General features: G+C 40.2%; 1 protein-coding gene across 1 annotated transcript in view; it reads right to left on the reverse strand.

The window, feature by feature from the left end:
• PAK2 (p21 (RAC1) activated kinase 2) overlaps nucleotides 1-20,492 on the reverse strand; it is a 105,395-nt gene that overhangs the window by 58,160 nt on the left and 26,743 nt on the right. Inside the window, exon 2 of the mRNA XM_081085347.1 lies at nucleotides 1,070-1,277. Within this exon, the coding sequence (XP_080941473.1) occupies nucleotides 1,070-1,256 (187 nt within the window). The 5' untranslated portion in view covers nucleotides 1,257-1,277. The remainder of the gene's footprint in view (nucleotides 1-1,069; nucleotides 1,278-20,492) is intronic.

Genomic DNA, 20,492 nt, shown 5'->3' on the forward strand with positions numbered 1-20,492 from the left:
AATCACAACTTACTATAACAAATAAAATAATAAAAACGTTTGAAATATTGTGAGAATTACCAAAATGTGACACACAGACATGAAATGAGCAAATGCTGGAAAAATGGTGCTGATAGAGTGGCTCAATGCAAGGTTACCACAAACCTTCAATTTATTTATTTTTTATTTTATTTTAGAGAAAGAGAGAAAGAGGGAATGGGAGAGAGGAAGAGGGGGACAGGGAGAGAGAAAGACGGAGGGAGAGAGGGAAAGGGAGAGAGAGAGAGGGCAGAAGGAGAGAGAGGGCAGAAGGAGAGAGAGGGGGAGAGAAGGAGGAAGGGAGAGAGGGAGGGAGGGAGGGAGGGAGGGAGAGAGAGAGAGAGAGGGAGAGAGGGAGAGAGGGAGAGAGAGCAAACCTTCAATTTCTAAATAAAAAAACCAAAAACACGGTTATCTGGGAAACACAATAAAAAGTATGTCTGTACACACATCACTGAAACAAAAGTTTCATGAAACAACTCTTTCACTGTGCAATCATAATGAGGTTGAAAAACTGTGGGCTAGACTCATGTTTGCCAAAGATACGTTCACACATTGATTGCTGAGTGCTGCCTCAGATGCTTCTGAGGGCATTATAGCACACATGGTAAAAAACAAAACAAAACACCATTACTATTGCCCTCAAAATCAGAAAACCTCTCAATTCCAAAACAAAGTTGGCTCCAGGGATTTTAAACATGGTACTGTAGACTATATCACAATTCTTATAATAGCAGATCTTTCTCAAATATCATAGATTTTATTTATGTTGGGGAGCCACGACTATAGCCCAAATGAAAATGAAGAGATGAGTACAAAAAATCACTGGACATACAAGCTTGTTGAGCAACAACTTTAGTTTTATTCTTTTCTATCATAGTTTAAAATAAACTAGTCTTTCTAATAGTGCCTATATACCACCACCAATTGTTTTCTTGTGTGTTTATTGTTCTCACCATAAAAAAGAAAAATCAACAATATACTTTAATTAAAGAGATATCAAATGGGTAACAAAATAATAACAGACTCTTGAAGTCACAGTACTATTTACCTTTCTCTGTGCTTGAGAATATAGAGATGATTTTATTTCTGGGCTTTTTTTCCTCTGGAACAGAGGGCAAAGGTTTCAAACTGTGATTAGCTGACAAAGGGTCTTTGCCTCCAGTGCTAAAAATGGTACTGCTCATTCTCACAGGAGGCGCCGGAGGCTTGTCTTCCAGTTCTCCGTTATCAGACATGATTCAGAATTACGGTATGTCCTGAAACAGATAGGAAAAAACTTATAGTTAATAACAAGGTGAAAAATAGTAAGGATAAGCACAATACAGTAACTAACCACTCCTCAATTTCAAATTAGAAAATGTTACTCATCTAGAGTGAAATTTGTGAGAGCTACAAAACTCAATAAGAGATTAAATTGGTCACCTATAAATATGGTAATCTCCCCTAACAAAGTTAGTAAATGGTTAGCTGAGACTGAACGTCTGAAAAGCTACTAGTATGTCAAGTTTAGAGGATTATGGTAGTTTGGGGAAAGTATAATGTTACTAACATATCAAAAGCTTCACCTAGAATAGAGGAGAAAAAAACAAGATGGCGGCATAGGTAAACACCGGAAATTGCTGCCTCACCCAACCACTTCAAAAATACAACTAAAAGATGGAACAGACATCATCCAGAACCACAGGAAGGCTGGCTGAGTGGAAATTCTAAAACTAGAAGGAAAGAGAAAAGCATACCGAGACTCAGAGGCAGGGCGGTGCGGAAGTAAAATACAAAGGTGTGGAGGTGCATGCGGAGAGGGCTGGTAGCTGAGGACATGATTGTCTTTTTCAATCGGGAGGGAGTCTCAAGCTCTGAGCTCCAGTTCTGGGCGAGTCTCTGGGGACCCAGACTCATACGGGAGAAACGGGACTGTCTGGCATCGGTTGGAACTCAAGGGCAGCTTTCTCTCGGAGGTGCTCGCAGCGATTGATTGCCAGGGCTTCTGAGGGCAGGACTGAGAGCAGCCATAACTGCTCCGCCCTGTTGATCCCCTGGGACCCCGCCCCACCCAAGCTGCCCACTGAGGCTTTTGCATGTGAAAGGCCTGGCCCTTTGTAATCTGAAAATTACTTAACAAACTGCAGCTGGCCCAAGGCCCCAGGGCAACTTGCATTGCTTTACAGCTGGCTTCTGCTGAGTAGCCTCAAGCAGAGGCTAGATTAGCACCTCTTTAGAGATCCAGGAGCCAGTTCTACCACTGCAGAAACAGCTGATTCTCACAGCCAATTGGCCTGGAGGTCAATCCCTCCCAGTGTTACCTACAACAATGAAGGCTTAACTACAACAAGACTGTGCACAAAGCCTACAAGGGGGTGCACCAAGAGTGTCCTCCTCAGGGAATTGGGGAGACTGAGCCATTGGGCCCACTAGGATACTTAGCACAGAAAGCCACTCTATCGACACAGCGAAGCATAAAAAATGCCGAGACAAAGAAACAGGACACAAATGACAGAAATGGAGGAAAGCAAACTACTGGATATAGAGTTCAAAACCACACTTTTAAGGTTTTTCAAGAATTTTCTAGAAACCACCGATAAACTTAATGAGACCCTCAAGAAATCTAGTGAGACCCTCGACGTTGTGATAAAGGACCAACTAGAAATTAAGCATACACTTACTGAAATAAAGAATATTATAGAGACTCCCAACAGCAGATCAGAGGATCACAAGAATCAAGTCAAAGATTTGAAATACAAAGAAACAAAAAACACCCAACAGGAAAAGCAAAATGAAAAAAGAATCCAAAAATACGAAGATAGTGTAAGGAGCCTCTGGGACAGCTTCAAGCGTACCAACATCCGAATTATAGGGGTGCCAGAAGAAGAGAGAGAGCAAGATATTGAAAACCTATTTGAAGAAATAATGACAGAAAGCTCCCCCTACCTGGTGAAAGAAATACACTTACAAGTCCAGGAAGCGCAGAGAACCCCAAACAAAAGGAATCCAAAGAGGACCACACCAAGACACATCATAATTAAAATGCCAAGAGCAAAAGACAAAGAGAGAATCTTAAAAGCAGCAAGAGAAAGACAGTCAATTACCTACAAGAGAGTACCCATACGAATGTCAGCTGATTTCTCAACAGAAACTTTGCAGGCCAGAAGGGAATGACAAGAAATATTCAAAGTGATGAATACCAAGAATCTACAACCAAGATTACTTTATCCAGCAAAGCTATCATTCAGAATTGAAGGTCAGATAAAGAGCTTCACAGATAAGGAAAAGCTAAAGGGGTTCATCACCACTAAACCAGTATTATATGAAATGCTGAAAGGTATCCTTTAAGAAGAGGAAGAAGAAGAAAAAGGTAAAGATACAAATTATGAACAACAAATACACATCTATCAACAAGTGAATCTAAAAATCAAGTGAATAAATAATCTGATGAACAGAATGAACTGGTGATTATAATAGAATCAGGGGCATTGAAAGGGAGTGGACTGACTATTCTTGGGGGGGGAAAGGGGTGTGGGGGATGCGGGAAGAGACTGGACAAAAATCGTGCACCTATGAAGGAGGACAGTGGGGGTGGGGTGGTGAGGCGGAGGGTGGGAGGGGAACCAGGTGGAGGGATCTTTGGGGGGAAAAAAAGAGGAACAACTGTAATAATCTGAACAATAAAGATTTAATTTAATTTAAAAAATAAAAAAAGATTCACCTAATCAATTGATTCTAAGAGTAAATGTTCCAATAAAAAGTCAGAGAACATGGACCCTTAAAAAAAGAGAATTCCAAAGAGAAAGACATGTCCTAACCAGTCAATCAAAGGAAATGTCTTTGATATGTATCTCCATTTCTACAGCAGAGATATGACACTTGCTATTAAATACAGCAACAAACCCCCTACCCTGGGATCTGGTTCCATGCTCACCAGCCTTGTGACTACAACTTATCCTTCATATAAACTCTCCTAAAGGATGAAAATGTACCACTGATGCAGTATTTGATCTCTCTGAAAATGTGACATTCTGATTATACACGTAGTCCCTTGTGAGTTTGCAGGCAGGCCATAGGGAACTCACATTTGAGAACACTGGCAAAAATAAATACATAGCTTGGCTAAAAACACAAAACAAATAAATCCATAGCTTGGCTAAAAACCAGGAAACGGCCACATTCCAAGGTTCTACCAGCCTGTGATTCCCTTTCCAGGCAGTCAAGTAACCCCTCTTATCCATGTGGCTAATTCAGTGGAAACTTTAAGCTTGTTACATATACATATATATTTTGTCTTTCAAAAAGTGGATTGCACACATTTAAAATCAGCAGTTAAGGGGAGGGGATGCCTAATTTACAAATGAATTCTGATACAAAACTACACATTCTAGGAAACAACCCATTTCTCCACTAAAGGTTTTGATTGGTAATTAGATCCTGATTTATTATAGTTATTTAACGCATGTAAGTGAACAAAACTTTGTATATGTACAATGAAAAGAATGCCAACTGTATTTACATAAAATTAAAAATAAAATTATTTAGCTTGAATGCTAGTACCTGAAGAAAAATAGGTATAATTTGGGCAGAATGGAGGGATGAAGAGATTATTATACCTAATTCTACTCCAAACTGTACACTCTTTGTTTTCCTTGATAGGAGTATGTGACTAGCACTACCTGAATTTTATCTTTCATAATGACAGTTATTTTTCAGCCTATAAAAGAAGGAGAATGAGAGAAGGTAAAGGAGGGAAAAAGAAACATTTCTGGGAATAACTGAGAGAAAGGCTGGGAGAAGGGAATAAAAAATGATTTATATTTATGTGAGAAAAACTGCCTGAAGTGAAATTAAACTACTGGTGATCAAAGGCAGAAATGGGGATGAGATCAAAGAAGGTAGTACAGGGGACATATAGTTAGATGATCCTTCCAAACCAGCTGGTCACACCATGTGGGGTTTGTTTGGGATGGGATATGAGCAGGATGTGATTGGCTGTTTTGAAGTGTGGGTTGTCAGGTGTGCCCTGCCAGAAGCACTTAACTATTGCTACAAAGGGAAGAAAGATAAGTCTTAGTAATAACAGTTTGAGGATTATTTGATAAACCAAGACAGATGTTTATCACTTATGGGGCAAGAGATTAAGGTAAAAGAGATTAACCCTAGAGCCGTGATCGGCAAACTTCGGCTCGAGAGCCACATGCGGCTCTTTGGCCCTTTGAGTGTGGCTCTTCTACAAAATACCACATGCGGGCACACGTACAGTGTGACTGAAACTTCGTGGCCCATGCGCATAAGTCGGTTTTCGGCCTGGGCGAGTCTATTTTGAAGAAGTACTGTTGATATTTGGCTCTGTTGACTAATGAGTTTGCCAACCACTGCCCTAGAGCAACTCACTTTCATCTTAATCACCAGTGACAACAGAAACAGCAGGATCAAATTTTGGTTACACTTTGACCAAATTCATTTTGGTTAAGCTGTGACCAAAATCGTCTATATTAATGCATATCAAATTTAAAAATCAGAGTGGAGGACTGTCTGAGTGTGAGTGGGCTCTCTCCTCCTAGGTCAGTTATGGCGAACTTTTTGAGCTTGAGGTGTCAGCATTTTGAAAAACCCTAACTTTGGTGCTGTGTCACATATAGAAATTTTTTGATATCTGGAACCATAGTAAAACAAAGACTTATATTTTTGATATTTATTTTATATATTTAAATGCCATTTAACAAAGAAAAATCAACCAACAAAATGAGTTCGCGTGTCACCTCTGACACGTGTGTCATAGGTTCGCCATCACTGTCCTAGGTTCTTGTCACACTTTCCAGAAAGAATTCAGATGAGTGACAGAAAGCAGTGTTGAAGCAAAGCAAGCAAATTTATTAAGAATACACTTGGCATAAAGCACAAATAGGCAACTCGGCAGTTTGAGTGCCTCACCTGGTGGGGGTTCAAGGGTTTTATACTTTTCCCACTATAGGTTCAAAGGTTTCCCTGCAGATAGACTAGATTTCAAGGTCCCCCTTTTACAATGTTGGGGCTTTTTCAGGAATTTATGAGAACATCTGCCAATTTTATCTTGGCAAGTCCCAAGACAGCTGATGACTTCTTTTTGTTTTTAATCTTTATTGTTGAGATTATTATAGATGTTCCACTTTCCCCCACAGTGTACCCTTCCACCCAGTTCCCACCCCACCCCAGGCCTTCACCACCCTACTGTCTGTGCCAATAGGTAATGCATATATGCATATAAGATCTTTATTTAATCTCTTCCCGCCCTCCACCCCACTTCCTCTGAGAATTATCAATCTGTTCCATTTCCATGCCTCTGATTCTATCTTATTCATCAGTTTATTTTGTTCATTAGATTTCTTGTTTGTTTATTTTGATTTTTAGGTTCAGTTGTTGATAGGTATGTACTTGTTGCCATTTTGTCCGTATTTTTTATCTTTTTCTTTTTCTCCTCCCTCTTCTTAAAGAATACCTTACAAACTTTCATATAATACTGGTTTGGTGGTGGTGAACTCCTTTAGCTTTTTCTTGTCTGTGAAGCTCTTTATCTGACCTTCAACTCTAAATGATAGCTTTGCTGGGTAGAATAATCTTGGTTGTAGGTCCTTGCTATTCTTTACTTTTCTAGTTGTAGGATTTCCATTCAGCCAGCTTTCTAGTGGTTCTGGATGATGACTGTTCTGTATTTTAGTTGTAATTCTGATGTGGTTGTAGGAGGCAGTGAGTACAGGCATTTACCTAAGCCGCCATCTTCCTTTCTTCCAAGACTGCTGACTTTTTTGTTCAGTGGGTGAGATGACCCCTGCCCCTTTTTTCCTTTCCCTCCTCCTGCCCTAGCAGCTATCTTTCCTACTAGATTAATCCCTCAAGTGATATCATTCAATGTTTTTGAGGTTTTTGTTATTTGTCCCCCAAACTTCATTTGCCCTTGAATTTAGCTGGCGTAAGTGGTATTAATTGGGTTTTTGTTCTCTATTTTCCCAGGCCAGGTGATTTAAGCTATGTATTCTCTGGTTAGGTAAGAGAGCTATAAACCATTTACTCTCAAGTGTCCTTGGTTGGGGAAGATAAGGGCTTGCAATTCACAAGCTGGCTGCCACTGCCCAAACTATTGGGCCTGGTTTAATTTTCCTGTATTGCCTGGCTGATGTGATTCAGTGGTTAGAGTGTCGGCCCAGGCACCAAAGGGTAGTGGGTTTGATTCCCAGTCAAGGGTATGTACCTGGGTTGCAGGGTACTTGCAGGAGGCAGTCAGTCAATGTGTCTCTCTCACATAGATGTTCCCCTCCCTCCCTTGCCATCTCTCTCCTCCTCCCAATCCACTCCCTTTAAAAAAAAAAAATCAATGGAAAAAATATCCTGGGGTGAGTATTAACAAACAAAAAACCCCCAATTTATTGTCTCAGTTTTCCCATTCCACTTGCCCAGGAATCTTCCTAACTTCCTACTGTCCTGCCACAAGAATAATATAACAAAATTTAAAGATACATTTGTATGCATATATAGAAGTAAATGCACCAAAATACTGACAGTCATTATTAGTGGCTAGTAATTAGTTTAAAAAATCAGTATAAAATTGCCAGGGTACAGTAGTTATTCGGTGTAAACTGACTATAAATTCCATCCTTAAGGCTGGCTCATAGATGGAATATGATTAAAAACTGCCAAAGCGCCTTCAGTTGCATGCTGTCCAGTATTGTGGTTAAGACCATGAGTTGTGAATTCAGATTTTGTTTGGAATCCAGGTTCTACCACTTACTTAAGTGGGCAATTTACTTAACAGTGTCTCAGGGCTCCTTGGAGAAATAGATGGTTTTGGCCTAGCACAGGAAAAATAGAAGATGAACCTAGAGCCACGATTTTCAACCTTTTTCATCTCATGGTATACATAAACTAATTACTAAAATTCTGTGGCACACCAAAAAAATGTATTTTTTGGCCTAAATGACAAACAACAACAAAAAACGGCATAATTGATTCATTCACACCGGACAAGTTTCTCATGTCACTGACAGTTTAGGGGGTACAGGATGCCCCTCTATTTGGGTTTGTCTGATGTTTTTCTCATAATTAGATTGGGTTACAAGTTTGGGGGAAGAATACCACAAAGGTGAAGACTGTTGTCATTTTTTTTTATTTGACAATTTTAGGGAAAAGAGGTCAGTGTCCCTGACTAAATAGGTATTGCATGTTTTAAAAATTCTTGAGACACACCAGTTGCAAATCACTGGCCTAGAGCATATTACAGTGTCAGAAGGTAAGGAAATATTTAAAAAGGTTAAGGGAGTGTCAAAGGACACAGGAAATAGTCCCAAAAAGTGAATGCTGGAATGATATGAGCAACAAAATTAATGAAGTAGTATTAGAATATAACTCAAAGTAGAAAATAAATATATAAAATTTATATTGATGGAACTAGAGAACATTATGCTAAGTAAAATAAGCCAGTCAATGAAAGAAAAATACTACATGATCTCACTCATTCATGGATAATAAAGACCATTATAAACTTATGAACAAAAATAGATACAGAGGCAGAGCTGCCTCAAACAGACTGTCAAACTGCAGCGGGAAGGCTGGGGAGGGTTGGGGGGCAGAAGGGGGGGGGTAAGAGATCAACCGAAGGACTTATAATGCATGCATACACTGGGGGGTAGGGGAGGCCAGGGGATTGTCAAGGGCGGGGGGGGGGGGGGGTGTGAGGAAACATATGTAATACCCTTTGTAATACTTTAAGCAATAAAACTAAAAAAAAAAATTTATATTGATACAAATAAATAAATAAATAAATAAAATGGGGGATCAAATCTTCCTTACCAAAGACTTCCAAATGATATAAGTAGATATACCCACCCTCTAAGAGTTAAAGTTTAACTTTCCTCCCCACTTGATTGTAGGCTGCACTTGGTGACTCATTTCCAAAAAATATGGAAAGGGAAAAATAACAGTGGAAAAATCTGACAAACACTGTGTCGACATAAGAAATGTCCAAACCTGTAGAGAATGTTTATAACAATTAAGCCAAAAGGAGAACACCCCTGGAAGCAGGATCTCAACAGACTGAGATAAAAGCTGCTGATAACAACAACTTGCAATTTCTTTTATGCATTTGAGATTAAGGAGGAAACAAAGATTAAATAAAGGTGGGAAGAAGCAATTTTGGGATGTGATTACAGGACAGTTAATATTATGTGCTCTCTTGGGGGTACGGCTTGCTTAAGGCAAAGACAAAGCTTTTACTAAAAAAGTTATATGCCTGGGGCATGACTACCCACCATGACCTGGAATTTATGATCGGATCACCCTGTGAGTTTAATTTCCAAATAACCCTTTTTTTCAATCACAACTGCATTAACTAAGTAATCAAGGTGATAACACCCTAAATTCTAATGTGATGAGAAGCATAATTTACCTCTGTGGTATTCTTCCCCCAAATTCGTAACCCAATCTAATTATGGGGAAAATATCAGACAAACCAAAAGAGAGGGACATTCTACAAAGTTCCTCACCAGTTTCCTAAAAGCTACCAAGGAAATGAGAAACAAAGAAAGACTGAGAAACTGTCACAGGAGTCTAAGGAGACACAACAATATGGCGGTATCCTGGAACGAAAAAGACATTAGTGGAAAAACTGGTGAAATTCAAATAAAGTCTAGTAATATACCAATATTGGCTTCTTCTTCTTCTTAGGCTGACATTCTAACCACTTAGTACACCATCCAGGGCCAATGTTGGCTTCTTTGCTTTGACGTATATTTTATGGTTTATGTGATGTTAACATTAGGGGAAGATGGGTTATAGCTATATAGGAAATCTACTATCTTTGCAACTTCTTTGTACATCTAAAATTATTCCAAAATAAAAAGTATATTAAAAAATGAATTACTAAGTTCCTCAAAAAGTTAAATATGCTACCTACCATATGACCTAGCAATTCCACTCTCAGTATATACCTAAAAGAACTAAAAGCATATGTCCACACAAAATGTTCATAGCATTATTCTTAATAGCCAAAAGATGAAAACAACCAAAATATATATTAATAGGTGAACAGATAGACAAAGCATGGTATATTCGTATAATGGATTATTGTTCAGCCATAAAAAGGAACAAAGTACTGATACATGCAACATGATGAATCTCGTAAACAAAAGTGAAAAAAGGACCATATATTATGATTCCATTTATATGAAACTAGTGGCCCGGTGCACAACATTCATGCAGGGGAGTGGGAGGGTATCCCTCAGCCCGGCTGGCACCCTCTGCCATCTGGGACCCCTTGGGGGATGTCAGACTGCTGGTGTAGGCCTGATCTCACACATCCCTCACAAAATCTGGGACTGCTGGCTCCTAACCACTAGCCTGCTTGCCTGCCTGATAGCCCCTAACCCAGACGTGGGCAAACTACAGCCCACGGGCCAGATCCGGCCCGTTTGAAATGAATAAAACTATTGAAAAAAAAAAGACCGTACCCTTTTATGTAATGATGTTTACTTTGAATTTATATTAGTTCACACAAACACTCCATCTATGCTTTTGTTCCGGGCCTCCAGTCCAGTTTAAGAATCCATTGTGGCCCTCGAGTCAAAAAGTTTGCCCACCCCTGCCCTAACCACTTCTGCCTGCCAGCCGGATTGCCCCCTAACCGCTCTCCTGCCGGCCTCATCTCACCTAACTTCTCCCCTGCCTGCCCGATCACCCCAACTGCCCTCCCCTGCCAGTCTGATGGCCCCCAACTGCCCTCCCCTGCTGAGATCCACCTCCTCCACCAGGCGCCGCCTCCACTGTGCGTGCAGCCATCTTGAGGCGGCCATCTTGTGATGATGTCACAGGCGAGGGCCACCCAGGCTTTTATTAGTATAGATACCCAGAACAGGCAAATTCATAGAGAAATAAAGTAGACTGGTGGCTGCTAGGGGGTGAGGGGAATGGGAAGTGACAGCTAATAAGTATGAAGTTTCTTTTGGGGGAAGGAAAATGTTATGGAATTAGACATTGGTAATGGTTGCACAATCTGGTAAATACATTGAAACCGCTCACTGAATTGTACACGTTAAAATGGTAAATTTCAGCTATGTAAATTATATCTCAATTTAAAAAAGAAACTAATATTTACTGCATAAAGATTAAAAGTTAATAAATATTGAAAGTTCTGCTTCTACTCTCATGATTACTATTTGTAAGATCCTATGCTAGAAGCTGGAGAACATAAGGGAGTTCATAACCTAAGAATAGAAAAGACAAACACAGGAGAACCAAGATGGCGGTATAGGTAAACACCGGAAATTGCTGCCTCCCACAACTACTTCAAAAATACAAAAGGGGCTGCACCTCAGAGGGGGCGCAGCCACAGCCTAGTGCCCCCACCCTCCCCTTCCCAGCCACTGGTCCGGGTCCGCGGGACCTGGGGTGACCCTCGGCACCAAGCACCCGGGCGAGCGGCGACACCGGGGGCCACAGCCATGGCCACCGTGGCGGCTCCGTCTGCCTGGGCGCTCGGGGTCTCCAGCCCGGCTGCCGCCCCCAGCTCCTACGGGGTGTTCTGCAAAGGGCTGTCCCGCACGCTGCTCGCCTTCTTAGAGCTGGCCTGGAAGCTGCGCTCGAATTTCCCGTACTTCTATGTCGCGGGCTCCGTCATCCTCAACATCCGCTTGCACGTACACCTCTAGAGTCGCGATTACGCTAACGTTCTCTGGACCGGCACCAGGAGGCCCCGCGACGGAGCAGAGCGGAGCTGCGGACGTGGCCTCCTCGGTCTCGCGAGAGTGGCTGGACTCTCGCGGCTGCGCCCGCTGACGTCCGCCGAGCTCCCGGATGGGCTCGGAAGTCCTGCTGGGACTGGAGAGGTCAGACGCGACTTCCAGCAACAGGGAAGAATTTGATTACGGCCCGGACAAGATTTAAGAAGCTGTGCATCCTGAAAACAAAATCAGGACGAACAGGATGCGTTATATCAAAAACAGAAGGCGACTGAATTTTTCAGGAAGCAAATGTAAAATATAAGTTCATGGCTCAAATTAAGATTTTAAAAAATCACCAATTTCGGGAATTTTGGGTTGACTTGTAACCAAGAGATTGAATGAGTAAAGAAGCTGAAGATCTTAAGGATATGATGTGGAAGGCATGTATTTCTTCATTCCCCCAAGAGAAAATGACAATCAGATTTTCAGTGAGATTTAAAAAACTGTACAGGAAAAGCATCCTTCCGATGTCAAACAGTGTAAAATGCTGCAGGATTTTGAGCAGAGGGTTGGAGTGTAAGACAGTGGACTCTGTTTCGGCGTCCCAGTGAGTGTCACGGTTCCAGACCTCGGCGCCAAAGAAAAGGAAACCCAGTTCAGCACAAAGCATGGCTATTTAATGAATAACATCTAAATAATCAGAATAATTTATGCAAATGCTGTCTATCGTCTTTTTCTTTTAAGAGGATACTTAATTATGGTTACAAAGTAGAATACAGGTGTGGTCACCCGTGATCATGTAACAGTACAGTTTTCTGGGGGGAATGCTGAAGGGAGGAGAGGAAGGTAAATGGAGTGGTAGTGGGGTCTTTATGTAAAGTGGGAAGTTGAAGGATAGAGTCCTGCTCATGAGGAAAGAAGACGTTTTGTGAGAGAGTGGCCATAAGGTTGCTAAAATAGCAATGGAACTATTAAACAGGGAGGAGAGTAGAAGAGAACAGCAGTAAGTCAATGAATGCTTAAAGATGGAGTGTCAGGTGGCATGTCTCAAAAGAAAAACTGAATACCTGGTATGTTGGAATATAGAGTTGAGATTTTGAATGTTTCAGAGATGCTGAAGATGAATTAGTGGTCTGCAGATTTTTATTTTTTTTTAATAAGAAAACAAAACTGAGGCAATTATGAACCCAGGAAAAATAAAAGCTTGTTCAGGAACTACACTGCATACCTCAACTGTGAATAACACTCATCATAAAGTCAGTCATAATAATGTTAGCACTGAATATGGATAGAACATGATTATGTAACATGAGAGGGGTGGAGAGGAGAGGTGTGTGTAATGGGGAAGAATCAGTCAATAAAAAAGCAATATTGAAAAAAAAATACAACTAAAAGACAAAATGGACATCATTCAGAACTACAGGAAGGCTGGCTGAATAGAAATTCTACAACTAGAAGGAAAGAGAAAAGCACACTGAGATTCAGAGGAGGTGCGGAAGTGCAGAGGTATGGAGGCGCACACAGCAAGGGCTGGCAACTGAGGACGCAGTTGTCTTTTTGAATCAGGAGGGAGTCACAAGCCCCTGACTGCTCTGAACTCCAGTTCCGGGAAGTCTCTGGGGACCCAGACTCATACGGGGAGAAACTGGACTGTCTGGCAGTGGGCAGAACTCGGAACTCGCGGGCAGCTTTCTCTCAGAGGTGCTTGCAGCAATTACCTGGACGCTGAGATGCGGGGCCCCTTAGGGCAGGGCTGAGGATCAGCCATAGCTGCTTGCTCCGCCCTGTTGATTCCCTGAGACCCCGCCCCACCCAAGTTGCAGCAGAGGCTTTTGCATATGAATGCCCTGGCCCTTTGCAACCTGAAAATTACCTAACAAATTACAGCTGGGCCAGACAGACCCAGAACTTCCAAGAGAAGGCCCAAGGCCCCACAGCAGCTTGCATTGCTTCACACCTGGGCCTCATCTGGGCACCTCCAAACCCCAAACAAGGAAGGGGAATCTGCAGATCCCTTCGTAGCTCCTGCTGGGTAACCTCAGGCAAAGGCTAAATTAGCACCTCCTTAGATCCAAGAGCCAGTGTACCCAGTGGTCAGAGTGGGACCATCCAGATTACAACTCCTCAAATCCATAAGGGATACCCTCAGGGGGCAGACTCAGTGAGCACTAAAGCCCCACTGAAGCAAGTCTTGCCCCATAAGGGTGTCTTCAGCACAGAAGTTCTCCCACCATACACACAGCTGATTCTCATAGCCAATTGGCCTGGAGGTCAATTCCTCCCAGTGATACCTACAATAATCAAGGCTTAACTACAACAAGACTGTGCACAAAGCCCACAAGGGGGTGCACCAAGAGTGTCCACCTCAGGTAATTGGAGAGGCTGAGCCACTGGGCCCTTTAGGACACCTAGCACACAAAGCCACTCTACCAGCACAGGGAAGCATAAAAAATGCGGAGACAAAGAAACAAGTCACAAATGACAGAAATGGAGGAAAGCAAACTACTGGATATAGAGTTCAAAACCACGGTTATAAGGTTTTTCAAGAATTTTCTAGAAAATGCCGATAAATTTAGTGAGACCCTGGAGGATATGAAAAAAGACCAACTAGAAATTAAGCATACGTTGACTGAAATAAAGAATAATATACAGAGATCCAAGAGCAGACAAGAGGATTGCAAGAATCAAGTCAAAGATTTGAAATATGAAGAAGCAAAAAATACCCAACCAGAAAAGCAAAAAGAAAAAGAATCCAAAAATATGAAGATAGTGTAAGGAGACTCTGGGACAACTTCAAACGCACCAACATCCGAATTATGGGGGTGCCAGAAGAAGAAAGAGAACAAGAGATTGAAAACCTATTTGAAGAAATAATGACAGAAAACTTCCCCTACCTGGTGAAAGAAATAGATTTACAAGTCCAGGAAGCACAGAGAACCCCAAACAAAAGGAATCCAAATAGGACCACACCAAGACACATCATAATTAAAATGCCAAGGGCAAAAGACAAAGAATCTTAAAAGCAGCAAGATAAAAACAGTCAGTCACATACAAGGGAATACCCATACGACTGTCAGCTGGTTTCTCAACAGAAACTATGCAAGCCAGAAGGGAGTGGCAAGAACTATTCAAAGTGATGAATTGCAAGAACCTACAACCAAGATTACTTTACCCAGCAAAGCTATCATTTAGAATTGAAGGTCAGATACAGAACTTCACAGATAAGAAAAAGCTAAAGGAGTTCATCACCACCAAACCAGTATTATATGAAATGCTGAAAGGTATTCTTTAAGAAGAGGAAGAAGAAAAAGGTAAAGATAAAAATTATGAACAGTAAATACATATCTATCAACAAGTGAATCTAAAAATCAAGTGAATAAAAAATCTGATGAACAGAGTAAACTGGTGAATATAATAGAACCAGGGGCATAGAAAGGGAGTGGACTGACAATTCTTGGGGGGAAGTGGTGTGGGGGTGCAGGAAGAGACTGGACAAAAATCGTGCACCTATGGATGAGGACAGTGGGAGGGGTAAGGGCAGAGGGTGGGGTGGGAACTGGGTGGAGGAGAGCTATGGGGGGGGGGAGAAGAACAACTGTAATCTGAACAATAAAGATTTAATTTAAAAAAAAAAAAAGAGAAGGTGATATTTGGCCCTGGCTGGTTTGGCTCAGTGGATAGAGCATGAGCCTGCGGGACTGAAGGGTCCTAGGTTCGATTCCAGTCAAGGGCCTGGGTTATGGGCTTGATCCCCAGTAGGGGACATGTAGAAGGCAGCCAATCAATGATTCTCTCTCACATTGATGTTTCTATCTCTCTTTCCCTCAACCTTCTTCTCTGGAATCAATAAAGATATGTTTAAAAAAAAAAAAAGAAAGACAAACACAAACTCATTTTAAGTTAGGTCATATGCAGGCCCTTTATCAATATCCGTCCTCAACACATGCATATTAAAAGCCACTTAGTTTCTCAAAGTAGCACTTCTCAAAACATTTTGGCCTCAAGACCCCTTTAGAACTCTTAAAATATTAGAGAATCTCAAATAATTTTTGTTTATGTGGGTTACAACTGTCTATATTTATCACATGAGAAATTAAAACAAGTTAAATATTTATTTCATTAAAAATAAACCTATTACATGTTAATATAAATGACACTTTTATGAAAAATAATAAAACAAAATAAACTTGAGAAGAGTGGAATTATTTTACATTTCTGCAAATTTGGCTTAGTAGAAGACAGCTGAATGCTTATAATCTGCTTCTGCATTCAATTTATTGGGTCATTAATTGTGGAATCTGAAACCATAGTAATAATGTTGTAGTATTACACTAAACCCATTGATTTATCTTACAATCCAAATGAATCTTTTACTCCTGTATGAATTTTATAATGAGAGAAATTATTTGGAAAATATTGGTTCACTGAATTATGAATACATTCTATATATGTACATATTTCATTATATAATAAAAATAAAATCACATTAATATCACCATTGATATAATCAGAAAAATCTTAAGTATTGGGAAACTGTCCAACTCAACCAAGTAGATACAAGTTTTCTAAAATTCTAATTTTCACTTGAAAGCTTAAATCACTTCATTCATTTTCAAGACAATGTCTGCCAAATACCCAAGTCAAAACAACCAGAGTTTGTGGGCCAGTTATTCTTTCAAATAAATATAGTTTTTCATGAAGGGATTGTTTAATTCAATCACATAAGTGGTTTTCTGCAAGGCAACCCATCATGTTTCATAGGTGCCTTTTGATTACTTCCCAATTTGCTACAAACTTTTCCTTGTCTCATTAAGTATACAGGAAGTTTTACCCACCATTGCTTTTGCACCATCAATGCAAATGTTAAAATAGTGTAAAAGGCAAAGAATGTGTTAGTATTACTATGAAAATGGGTTTTGACCCAATAGACCCCAAGGGTACCACAGACTACACTTTGAGAATTGCTGCTTTAAAGTGTACCCCAGCTCTATACGTCACCCTTATACCTCCAATTCTTTCCTTTCTTTTGTTTAATTTTTATTTATTGAAGGGAAAGAGTGGGAGAGGAGGGAGGTAGGGAGGGGGAGAGGGGGAGAGGGAGAGAGAAACATTGATTTGTTGTTCCACTTATATATGCATGCATTCATTGGTTGCTTCTTCTATGAGCCCTGACTGGGGATTAAACCTGCAATCTTGGTATTATCAGGACAACGCTCTAACCAACTAAGCTACCCAGCCAGGGCCCTAAAGAGTTTCCATGCATTCAGTTTTTGTTTACAGAAAGAAGTCAGAATTGGTTAAATGCACAGCTATCCATAACCTACAGACTGAGTACTAAACTCTTGCAGTTAAGGCCATTTACTACTGAATCAATCTGATCTCATTTGAATGTAACAAGTTAATCCTATACTTCATGTTCCCCAAATATACCAAAGACCTACCTGGCCTAAATCATCTTTGTGAATATATTTCTCCATTCTCAAATTTTCTTCATCCTTTTCTGTATCCAACCAAATCTTTCAATGCTCAGTAAAAATTATTTCCTATGTAAGGCCATTTCTGTCTATCTATACCTTCTAAAATAACCCCTCACATCCCCTGAATGCAAGCTGTACAGGAAAATAAATTCAGGGACTATTAAAGTTGGAAAATATTAGAATTGATTGGTCCATCTTCCTTATACATAAAGGAAGTGATGAACCAAAAAGTAAATTGTTTGCCTCAAGTCACACAAATCTAATTACTAACAAAACTAAGACCGGAATTCAAGCTTACTAACAAATCGTTCTTAATTATGTTAATACTAGAGGTCCGGTGCATGAAATTCATGCAGTGATGGGGGGCTGTCCCTCAGCCCGGCCTGCACCTTCTCCAATTCAGGACCCCTCAGGGGATGTCCAACTGCTGGTTTAGGCAGGCTCCTAACCGCTCACCTGCCTGCCTGCCTGATCACCCCTAACTGCCTCTGCCTGCCTGCCTGATCACCCCTAAATGCCGCTGCCTGCCAGCCTCATCTCCTCTTACTGCTCCCCTGCAGCCTGATCACCCCTAACCACTTTCCCCTGCTGGCCTGATCACCCCTAGCCACTCTCCCCTGCCGGCCTGATCACCCCTAACCACTCTGCCTCAGCCCTGCCACCGTGGCTTTGTCCGGAAGGATGTCTGGAAGGACATCTGGTCTATCTGGTCTAATTAGCATATTACCCTTTTATTAGTATATATACTGCACTATCCTCTGACAATAAATTATAACTTTGCATCATCAATTATAACTTTAGGTGTCTTTCTTACCCAAGACTTCAAGCAATTTAAAGGCAGGCATTGCTCTAGACCAGGGCTGGGCAAACTACGGCCCGCGGGCCGGATCCGGCCCTTTTGAAATGAATAAAACTAAAAAAAAAAAAAAAGACTGCACCCTTTTATGTAATGATGTTTACTTTGAATTTATATTAGTTCACACAAACACTCCATCCATGCTTTTGTTCCGGCCCTCTGGTCCAGTTTAAGAACCCATTGTGGCCCTCGAGTCAAAAAGTTTGCCCACCCCTGCTCTAGACAGTTAGCTTACTGGAAAGAGTGTCAGCCTGCAGGCTGAAGGGTTCCGGGTTCAATTCTGGTCAAGAGCACGTACCTCCGTTGCAGGCTTGATCCCTGGCCCTGGTCGGGGTGTGTGCAAAGGCAACCAATCAATTTGTCTCTCTCATATTGATTCTCTCCCTCTTCCTCCCTCTAAAAATCAATGGAAATATATCCTTAGGTGAGAATTAATTACAAAAAAATAAAGGCAGGGATTGTACTACTATTGCTATTACTACTACTGCCACCACTGCTATACTATTTTACTATCTTCTATAATGTTTAACATAGATCCTTGCATGTACTAGACAATAATCTTTACTGATTTATGATACACACTCTGTGCCCAGATGAAATATTCTTCTTCTTTATTAACTCTCTTATCAAAGAACACTTCACTAAGATAACATTATCCACTACCCTATATTAACAAAAATATTTTTGGAAAGATTTATAGCCTCCCCCTAACAACCAATGTATGGCCTTAATCTTCAATCCTGTTCCATAAAGCAGTGTTTTTTTTTGTATATTGCTTCTACTGTCAACTGCCTAAAAAGTGCCAAATGAGGATGTGATAAGGTTCTTTACATATTACATTTAGCCAGAAACAATAGAGAAATGTAAAAACAATTCATGATAAGATACTGACTTACCTATATTTTGCTCCATTATTACTCAAAAATGTTTTATAAAAAAAGAACAAATGATAAGTAGTGCCTCTCTCCAAATTTGTTCAAATACTTTTTACTTTTTCTACTCTTTAGTGAAAAACAAGTAGGCGAAACAAAAAGCATGCCCCAAACACACTGTACTCTTCTAACAGGCCCATTGTGTAATTGTGACTGACTCAAAGACAAACAATACCTCAATTGTCTATTGAAGGAGACTAGGGGAAGTTAAATCTACAACAGAAATATACAAAGGAGTGGTGTCTGGAACCAGTCAGTCCAACCAGTAGAAATTACTAAATTTATTATAATCCACTAGGATCAACTAGTACAAACCATGTACTATTAAAAAACATGATTTAAAAGCACAATTTAAAAATAAATAAAAAAAAGCACAATTTCGCTTTATATTTTTACTTACATTTTATTTTATTTATTTTTTTTTAAAAAAATATACTTTATTGACTTTTTACAGAGAGGAAGGGAGAGAGATAGAGAGTTAGAAACATCGATGAGAGAGAAACATCGATCAGCCGCCTCCTGCACATCTCCTACTGGGGATGTGCCCACAACCCAGGTACATGCCCTTGACCGGAATCGAACCTGGGACCTTTCAGTCCGCAGGCCGACGCTCTATCCACTGAGCCAAACCAGTTTTGGCTACTTACATTTTATATAAACAAATAGACCTTAATTTTCAATACCATATGAATATAATAATGCAACACTATTTGTTAAGACATTTAACAGTCTCTCAATAAATTACAAGAGCCCCAACATCACTGGCCTTTTATTCCTCCTTCTCCCCCCAAAAGCTTCAAATGCCTTTAATCACAAAAGCATCAATAAAAATATGCCAAATCGAAAAAAACAAACAAAACAAATTTAAAAAAAAATTTAATATCCCAAATCATCTTAGGTAGATAATATACACTGTGAAACAAAAGTTCACCAATCAGAATGAAAGGATTATTTTATTTGGTGGCAATACTCACAACATCAGGACTATTATTAGTAGCAAAGCCAAAAAGGCAAAGTAGGAAAGAGATATAGAAAACAAAATTGGGGCACTGGTAAAGAATAAAGAAGAAAAATGAAACTCAGATTCACACTCAAATAAATAAAGGACTGGATAACATCAAATCTTTAAAAACAATGGGTATTAAATTATTTTTAATGCATGGGTAAGCTAGTTAAGATGAAAGAATGTTTCCATAGAGCTCCCAAAGCAAAGTGAAACCTGGAATAAGAGAGTAAGCGATTTACTAATCCAATTATTCTTGAGGGATTTTTGACTAAACTCTGGAGACCATAAATTTCCACTGTGATGTCTCTCACAGAGGACATGTGAAAAATCAACCCAGTCTCCCTAAATTTAAAAATGTAACAGGAATCCTTCCCATATAAAGCTAGGACCTAAAAGGCTATAATAAATAGTAACAGTGAATCAGAAATAAATCCTTCTGGGCAGAAGGGAATCTCTGAGAAATTGCAAACAAAATACACATTTATGATCTGAATTCAGTCCATCTAAAAAAATCGCAAATTGGTTTAATTG

Source organism: Myotis nattereri, assembly GCF_964212035.1.
Source record: "Myotis nattereri genome assembly, chromosome: 3".
NCBI classification, from domain to species: domain Eukaryota; kingdom Metazoa; phylum Chordata; class Mammalia; order Chiroptera; family Vespertilionidae; genus Myotis; species Myotis nattereri.